A 9,703-nucleotide genomic window follows, 5' to 3' on the forward strand; every position below is an offset into this window, starting at 1 on the left:
TGTGTCAACATCAAGGCATCCCTCCTCCTGGGAGCCAAGAGGAAGTTTCTCAAAACTGGAAGGGGAAGGTGTTTTCCCCTCTTGTTATCAATCTAGCTTCGGAGATATTCTATTAGTGACATATGCCCTTTCCCCAAAACAACAATGAAGTGTTCCGTGTGCTAACAACATAGCTTAAAAAAAAAAAGTAAAACAAAATTCTGCATTTTTACAAAACTTGATAAAAAATAGTATTTCAAACTGTACAGTCACTGGAAGTACACAGTTATCAATAATGCACACACTTCACTTGGCATCTCCAGCACCTTCAGCTTTCTGTGCCTGGTCTGTTTTGGCATCTCCGTTTTCTGCAGGGTTATTTCCATTCTTGCCAGCATCAGCTTTCCCCTTTTTCCCTTTGGGTACCTTCTCTCCCTTCTTTGCAGGGGCCTTTTTAGGCTTGGGCTCTGGCTTTGGAGGAGCAGGTTTAGCAGATAACCTTGCAGATCTTCTCTGTGGCTCATCCTTCACCTTGGCTTTATCTCCTTTAGCATCCCCTTCAGCCTTTCTCTTGGGCATGGTGGCGGGATGTAAGCGACCGACGCGGGATGTGGTGGCACGCGGGCTTTGGCCGGTCCGGGGGTCATTCTCACTCTTCTTCTTCACACTGCTCCTACAAATTTATTTCTTAAAACACACACACACACACACACACACACACACACACACAAGCAGTTAGGGGCACCTGGGTGGCTCAGTCGGTTGAGTATCTGACTCTTGGTTTTGGGTCAGGTCATGATCTCAGTATTTACCTTGGAGTTGGCTTGGGATTCTCTCTCCTGTTGGTCTGTTCCTTCTTCCCATATGCATGCACACTTTCTCCCCCTGCGTCCCCCCCACCCCGCCTCTCCCAAATCAATCAATCAATCAATCAATCAATCAATCTTAAAAAAAAAACCCAAGCAGTTAGTTTTAGCAATCATGATGCAGAATATGCTTGATTTCAGCCAAAAGGCCAAGAAGCCATATGATGCAAAATAGAAAAGGGACATCAATTTGCTAATTACTCTTTCTGCTCTAATATCATCCAGAATTCAGTCTCTGGAAATGGTGTGTGCATAATGAAAAGGATTGAAGTTTCATGATTTATGTTGTGTATGGAATGAGTTAGGGCCTCTATATTCACTGAAATTCTTCACAAGTAAATAGTTTCATGGACAACAACTAAAAGTCTTGAGATTTGCATTTTAGCTTTACTAGGGTTCCCAGACACATAATAAAACTCTACCATAATTTTCAAATCACAGAAGGTTATATTTATGTTTACATTTCCCTGGCCATTTTGGTTTTTACCTAGGAAAATGAGACCAAACAGGGAGAATTACAGTGTCTAATTAGTAGATATCACAAATACCTAGTGATATTTTGACCATGAAATAAATTCTTGTGATAGCACATAATTGTGATTAGATAATTTAAAACAGTTTCATGTTAACTTCTTGTGGTAAGCCTTGGCAACATTAATATAAATAGGATACTTGCATTTCAATTGACTTCAAAGGCTGAAATTCTTGATTCTTCCTTGGAACCTGACCTCACAGTCAATGTTAATTAATGCAAACCAAATTAGGCTTTCTTAGAACAATTTGAACTATTTATTCCTTGCATCCCCTCCCCCCCCAACCACCACGAAATGTTTGCCTACCTTCCATTGCAGGAGTATTTTTAACTGACTTTTATTCCAGTTTTAAGGGTGAAGGATAAAAGTCAAAACGTTTCATTCAGTGTTCCAAAAGCTTTTTAATACCTAAATTACTGATTTGTATGTATGTGAGTGTGTGTGTGTGAATATTCTGTTCAAAATGAAAACTTAAAAAAACAAAAACAAAAAGACAAAATGAAAACTTAAAACTTCAACGACAAGTTGTATTTCTCCTTCTCCTTTTCCCCCTGGAGGTATGATTTTGCATCATTCTTCAGTGGTCCGTTCTAGCTAAGGTGAATGTCAACTATTGGTTAGATATGCATGCCAGATAAAAATAATTGGCTTAAAAATCTGATTATGTCCCATCTGCCCTGTTTTTTTTTTTTTTTTCTGCCCTGTTGTTTTAACAAAACACTTGCATGAAGTTACTTACCTTTTTTAGGATCTTTTCTTCTTGCTTTTCAGGGCTAGGCAGGGAAGAACAAATTTGAAATAATTCTGGCCCTTCATTATTTTGTCAGCTGTCCTCCTTCCTTCTCACCCCCTGTAAGATAAGATGCTCCATGAGTCAAGTGTGGACTTAGGAAAGGTAGGCTTTGAGAGGAAACAAGTCCCACTGAAGAATGGATCAGGCGTAATTTTGGAGCAATTAAGGAAACAAAAGTTTAGTTAAGCCGTATTGGGGAACTGATGAAAATAAGCTTGACATACATCAGCTTTTTATGTTCTTCTATATTGATTTTTCCAAAGGGCAATAAAGATCTGCTAAAAATCATTTCAAAAAGACCAAGTGGTTTTATATGGCATATTTTAAAATACTTTAAAGTTCATTCTCATTTTGAACAATAACTAATTCAGAGAGTTTCTGTAATTACACTATTACTGTATGGAAAGTTTCTAGTACCACCCTAGAAAGTGCCAAAATTTCCCCATTGGTGACGAATTAACCGAATGATGTGCAATATCTAAGAACAAAATCTATGTTGAAAGTCTCACATTTATTTCTTCTGTCAAAAATCACTTTAGGAAATGTGACCAATTTGACTTAATTGGGCATGCTAGTGAATCTCAATATGTATTTTTTCATTTAAAGGTGAAATATGAGACGTGTTATTTATCTCAGAAATTAGGTTAATAATTGCTAGTAGAATGTTCCATATTTGTATAATGTCTTAATCAGTGTCTTTAATAAAAAGCAATTTGAGTAGAAACTGGCCATTCCATGAAATTTTAAGGAAAGGCATAATTCTTACTCAGTGTCTCTGGGTATGTAGCATGGAAAAAAAGATTAATATTTTATTTTATACTTATAGCTACCTTTTATCTTCTTGTTTAGCCTCTGTACTCACTTCAGTTGCTGAAAAGAAGAACATTCCAGAAAGGCTGTATGGGGTAGTTTTGGGTTGCTGAATTAATTATTCCTCAAGATAAATTAGAGAATCCATTTAGTACATGATGAATCATTTGCAAAGCATTTTACAAATCTGTGTATTTTCTTTACTTGGTAAACTTTCTCTTTATCTCAGCCATCTACTATCCCTCATTTTAAAACTCCATTTTCCTTTCAAATTCCTCAACAATGTTCTTAGAATGGAAGCCAACACTTCATTTGCTTGTTTTCATCCCCTGAGGTGACTCTTCACACTTGGATTTTTTCTTCAAAAGTAGTATACAAACAGATTTCTATCCTTTTGCATAGAAATTACCAGCAGACAGTTCAATTTATTCATTCTGATGACAATCTTAGGCGGGAGACATGTATTAATTGGTGTGAATGAATCAGTTTTACTACTAAACAAAACGTAAATTTGGGAAGCATGAGTAATTCTTACATTAATATCTTTCTGACTACATAGTATTATAGTTAAAGTGTATCAGTGTATTTTTTCAGGAAAGTGCATAATTAGTAAATACAACTTTAATTTTGTCTGTGTTCTCAAACAATCCCTAATGTGTTTTAACACTTTGTGTAACATTGCATATAATTTTATTTCAAAAGTGCTCACCGGAGCACAGGGGTAGCTCAGTTAGTTAAGCATCTGCCTTTGGCTCAGATCTCAGGGTCCTGGGATTAAGCCCCGAATCAGGCTTCCCTGCTCAATGTGGGGGTCTGCTTGTCCCTTTCCCTCTGCCTGTTGCCCCAGCTGGTGCTCTTGTCTCTTTCTGCTGTCTCTGAAATAAATCTTAAAAATATTTTTTTTAAGTGCTCACCCAACAAACTTGGCATGGACATCATTCCATCTCCTTTACCCCTTATGTCATGTCCAGCCCCATTCTTCAACCACTCTCCACCCTACTAGGGAAAAGGAGCACACCTAGGCACGGACATGACTGAAATTCAAGAAAATTCATTGTAGAACACATTAAATTCATTTTGACTTCAATGAGGAGTTTGTTTTGAAGTTTCCTAAAGACAGACCTTTGTGTATTTTCACAAGCAATCTTTTCCCTTCTTTTGCATTCACATCTTTGGAATGGGATTGCTAAAATTTTATTGCTATATGTGGCACTGAATTGGCATTTAAGATGATGATGGCTGATAATGGCTGATACTTGCACAAAGCTCCTCACATTGCACCAGGCATTGAATAGAGTACTAGAGGTATATTAACTCATGTAACTCTCACAACATTCCTAAGAGGTAATAACAACTATAATTGCTGTACCATGAATGAAGAGACTGTGACACATAGAGGTCAAGCAACATGCTCAAGGGCACACAGTTTAGTCAATAGCAGAGCTGGGATTTCAACCCAGACGATTTGTCTCCAGCGTAATTCTGCCTAATATCATTAATACTCAGTTTCACTCAGCTCTTATTGAGCCTTCAAGACCTAATTTGAGCTATATAAACAAATGAGCAATTGTTAAAAATAGACTGGAATTTATGTCTTGCATTTTGATACAAAATGAAGTATAGCAGATTTGGCTGCAAGTTACGGAGACATGTTAGAAGGGAAAGGTGGATAACAACCATGCTGAATATGTGTGACCAGCTAACTATAATGGTCTTATGATGAAGGTAGTTTCCAGATTTGCAGATAAGGAGGAAGGAGGCCAAGACAGGTTAATAAATATACCCAGTATGACATTGTAAGTGGTGCACCTGGCATTGGAAACAGCACTGTCCTGCTCTAAAGCTTCTCTGTTTCTCTCAAACTAGACCTGTCCTCAGAGCAACTAGAGAGGCAGCTCCAGTTATACATATTTGCTGTCCAAACTAAACATTTCTGTGAACCAACCTGCAGACTACCAATCTGCAACCTGGCTTTCAATAATTGATACTGATTGCATACAGTCAGTACATTTTTTAGATGCCATAGTATTAGTTGCCAATGTGGGAATGATTCTTTTACAAAAAAAAAAAAAAAAAGAACTATTATTTACTATCCTTGTTTAGAGATAGTTTTTTCTAACACCACATATCAGTCACAATTTTAAGCTATTTACATAAATTTACTTGTTTAATCCCCATAACACATCTATGAAGTTAACTGTGTCATTCTCTTCATCTTCTCTTCAGGACAGGGCTTTGTAGGGCATACAGTTAGCATTCAAACCTCAGTAGTCTAGCTGATGATTCTCACTAAAGTGTTACAACCAAAATGCTGGTTCACATACTGACACACAATCATAAATGGTCCAACTGAGTATGTAGGGCCCATTAGTCTTCTACATGAGGCCTATATATCAGCCACTCTATACCTCCAGAGATGCTCAGAGCAAACACAAGGCAAAAGTTGTAAATTAAAGTATTAAAAATAACAACTTGAGATCTCCATACCAGAGAGTACTATAATAAGATTCTGTTGAAATATTAGTTGACTGAATCCTTTTTTGAGGTGCACATAAAAACCTAACATATAATCTGTTCTACTTTGTAGCAAAGGCTGCTGTGCAGTTGCATCTATATTTATAATGATGGCTAAATTTCCTCTTCATAATTTTTTTTTGGAAATACATAGAAGTCTTACAAGTATTGCTAAATAAAATTTAAGGAAAAAGAGAAAAACCCTTAATCTGATATTTATTTGGTTTAGCAGGAATTTAATTGCTGAGTGTCAATTAGGAAACCAAACAGTGGAAGACAGTTGTAGCTGAAGTTAGGGGCAAGGTGATAGCATCACAATAGGTCACTCTATGGGGAAGAAGGAGAGAATGTGGTAAAACACACATGACATTTACTAGAAAATGTAGACTATCAAACTCTATCCGTGAGTGTAGTATAGAAATGCAAAAATTGAATATGCACATGAATCAGGACACAAAGGGTGACATAAATTTTAATATATGCCATTGGGAATGGGAGCATGGGTGATTTTCTTCTGTTATTTCACTCCCTGAAATATTTAAAAACAAAGAAAAATGGTTAAGATCAAGAAGTTGTGAAATCAAATATACCACAAATAGAACAAATAAGAGCAAAATGCTTCTGTAATAGTTTGAAAATAAGTATATTTTTTACAGTATTCTTTAAAGTGATGGCTGGCGCCTATTCTAAACTGCTGCTTATTAATGAAATGAAAGAAAGGAGTATCAGTGTTTCTATGTGTAATACACATGCCATCAATCCTTAATGCACTACCTACTTAGAAATTCGGGGTGATTGACCTAAAGTCAACTTAAAGCTATACACACACACACCCTTGTTGCAAATTTCATTAAAGGAATTTCCATTCATTTATTAGCATCCTTAAACTTGGACCTTAAATTACCAAATTGCTGTCAAAGAACAAAACTTGATGCCTGATTCTTCCCCTCCCCCCCACCCCCGCCTCCTCAGAAGACTAGATTTGGAAGAAGAGAACATTAAAAATGCTATAAAAAGGAGAGAATCACAGTGATACCTTTTGGATTTCTAGTTCAATAATATGTGCTTTTGCTATATTTACATAAAGATTTAAGATACAGCCTTCCTTAAGCTTAGAAATAAAGGTTACCACATATGAGATACATTTTTCTTTTTCTTTCTTGACTCCACTCCTGAAAAGGCAGGGCAAAAGAAATAACAAGTCTATTAGAATATTAGATTCATTTCTCTGTGAAGGAGTAAAGCAGCCAAAGGGCACCTTCTCATCAGCTCTCTAGATAATAAGAAAGGTAAGGTAAGGAGCCCCACAGATACTACATTACCCTGAGGCAGGGGCTCCCAGTAGCTGAATTCACACTTCACTTTTCTGATCCTTGGTGATGTGGTGGGATCAGAAAATTGTTGAATTTAAGGAAATAGATACAAATAAAATAATGGGTCTACAACAGAAGACACAAACTTTATATCCGAAAGAGATCAGCTCCAAATGGTCAAAACAACAGTTCTCCAAAATAATTTTCGATCTCATAGTGTCACAGGCAAGTATAATACAATCCAGTTCAGAAAATGCCTACGTCAGCCATTCGTGGGGGAGCAGACATTCAGGCAGGTGGTGTAATTCAATTTAAGAATGAGACTTTGGGGTGCCTGGGTGGCTCAGTTGTTTGAGCATCCGACTCTTGGTTTTGGCGGGGTCTGATCTCAGGGTTGTGAGATGGAGCCCCATGTGGGGACTTGCACTCTGCTAGGAGTCTGCTTCAGATCCTTTCCCCCATGCTTGCATTCATGCATGTGCAAGCGCATACTCTCTCTCTAAAATAAATACATCTTTAAAAAATACACCATTAGGTTTAAGAGGCCTGGAAATGAGTATGCAAATCCTAGCTACATTATTTTCCAGCTGTGTGGCCTTAGAAGAGTTACATTATCATTTTAGATTTAGATTTCCTTAACTCTAATCTAAGATGTAATGTCTCCCTGGCAGGGCTACCATAGAGTGAATGAGTAAATAGACCTCTGTATTAAACACAGTGCCTGGTGTATATATAGTAAGAGCTTAGAAAATGAAAGAGCTTAGAAAATGCTTTTCCCTGAACAGAACTTACATTCAGTGGACTTGTAGGAGATTTCATCAGGGTGCTTAGATGGGAGACAGTCTGTGAATGGCTTTCATGGAAATTGAGCCTGTTCTTTCTATAGGTCATACAAAGCCCTTCACAGGTTTCTGTCCATGGTTTCTGTATCATAATCACAGTGGTTGTATAACATGTGGACTAGTGCAGAGGAGTAAGGCAACCAGTCAGTTAACTTTCAAAGCTTGACATCCTGGAATAAGTGATATTGTGCTTCTCTGTACTTATGTCCTATTTCATAAGGAAATGTGGGTCATAAATTTATGGAGTTTGACCTCTCTAGGAGTTCACAAAATGTCTATACGAAATTAAACATTCCCTTTACCTTACCCATCTTTCCTTATAGAGTGGCCTCAATTACCCGGAAGACTTGCATGTTTTTAGATACTTTATAAATTATCAAATGTGAAAAGATGATTGTCTTTGAGGTAATTGGTCTAAGTCTCTGTGGCAAAAACTTCAGCATGATACTTGGACATGAATGGGAATACTTTAATTGGCAAGGATATAAAAAGGGCTGACACTCACTCAGCAGATACTAATTGAATGCTTAGTCCACAGGTATCTGTGCAGGTTCTTTTGGGGCAGAATGGACTGAGCTGCTTTGTTCAGTGTGTTAGACGTGGATCCCAACTCAAGGATTTCCGTACTATCGCTACCCTGTCTGTGGATTTGCTACTGCTCATGCTTTTTATACCAAAGTGTTGACACAGTGAAGCCCATATAGTTTTAACACAAAGTCAAGGCCAAAGGCAAGGTATTTGGTCTGCTCTTTCAAATCTTTACATCTCTGACAGCCATTGGGGAAATCAACTGATAACTTAAAATGTATAAAAATGACACCAAAATCAGTTGAAAGGATGGAAAGCCAAACCTCTGCTGGTTTTGCAAATTCTTTTTGAGTTACTATGGCTGTGGGTGAATTTTAAATTTTTTTTGTGTGTAAATAGTGCACATAAATGGAAAAGCTGTGTACGTTATATGGAAAGTCTTGGATGTAAAAGACTTTAAAAGCACATTATAGGTATAGTTCTCAAGAGGCATAGAATCTCCATGAAGGGGGAGAGATACATGAATTATGTGGCAAAAGCTATCTTGAGACATGCAGAGTGTTTAAAGGAAAAGGGAGGGAGGAAGAAGGGTGAAGGAATGGAAGAGACATTTGACTTGGGTCTTGCAGGATAAGTAGGAGTTTGCTAAGTGAGGGGTGGAACGGCCAAAGTATTTTTATGCAGTAGGTGTGGCTTGTTCACAAGTACAGAGACATGAATAAATGGAGGCTATGAGGGAGCCTGGGAGGGCCAGATGGAGTGGAGGTAGGAAATGAGTATAATGGAACTAAAACCAGAAAGCTGGGAATGTTCCAGAAGGCAAATAATCTTACTTGCTAATAAAATCCTCCACACATCTGATTGAGGGTTTTTCCTTGTGCATTATACTCTAGGTAACACATAGGTAATTTTAAAAAACGTACCCTCAGGTGGACCCAAATTAAATTTACATTCCTATTATGATTGACTTCCATGTACTTCCATGGAACAACAAATTTTCTTATGAACTAATCTAGAGTAATTCTTCCCTTGAATATAGAGCTTTTTCTCTCCTTTTATGGGGGGAGAATAATAAGACTTGAGATAACAATAAGTTTTTCTTTCTCATTTCATAAGAGTGCTTCCTTTCATGGTACTTAGCTGATACTGGAGGACTGAATCTTTCATGCGGGAAAGGAGAAGGTGAATTTTACTACGCAGCCCATCAAGGATGTGGGTTAGCCTTTTGATCAAATGTACCATCTATGCTGTTCAAGGAAGGAGGTTCCACTCAACATCTGAAACAAGCTGAATAGGTTGCTTATTAAGTGAAGGGAAGCTGTACTTCTGAAGCAGCGTGAACCAGGTTAGGAGAGGAGCCTGGAAGGAGTTTCAGGAAGGTGGGGTTTGGACTGGCTGACCTTGATCCCAGAAACCCAGAATACCAGAGTATACTGCTAATGGAGTGACGTTCAAAAGCATCTTTATCGAAGTAGTGTTGGCACAGATGAATTTAAAACCAATTCTGGGATTACGTGTTTAAGGC

At 37.6% G+C, this 9,703-nt stretch overlaps 1 protein-coding gene across 1 annotated transcript; it reads right to left on the bottom strand.

The window, feature by feature from the left end:
• Window positions 1-285: 285 nt before the first annotated feature.
• Window positions 286-559, bottom strand: LOC121482363 (non-histone chromosomal protein HMG-17-like). Its single transcript, XM_041740280.1, has one exon. The coding sequence runs from the start codon at window positions 556-558 to the stop codon at window positions 286-288; it is 273 nt and encodes a 90-aa protein (XP_041596214.1). The 5' UTR covers window position 559.
• Window positions 560-9,703: the final 9,144 nt, after the last annotated feature.

The sequence above is a fragment of the Vulpes lagopus genome, chromosome 2 (assembly GCF_018345385.1).
Source record: "Vulpes lagopus strain Blue_001 chromosome 2, ASM1834538v1, whole genome shotgun sequence".
In the NCBI taxonomy this organism is placed as follows: domain Eukaryota; kingdom Metazoa; phylum Chordata; class Mammalia; order Carnivora; family Canidae; genus Vulpes; species Vulpes lagopus.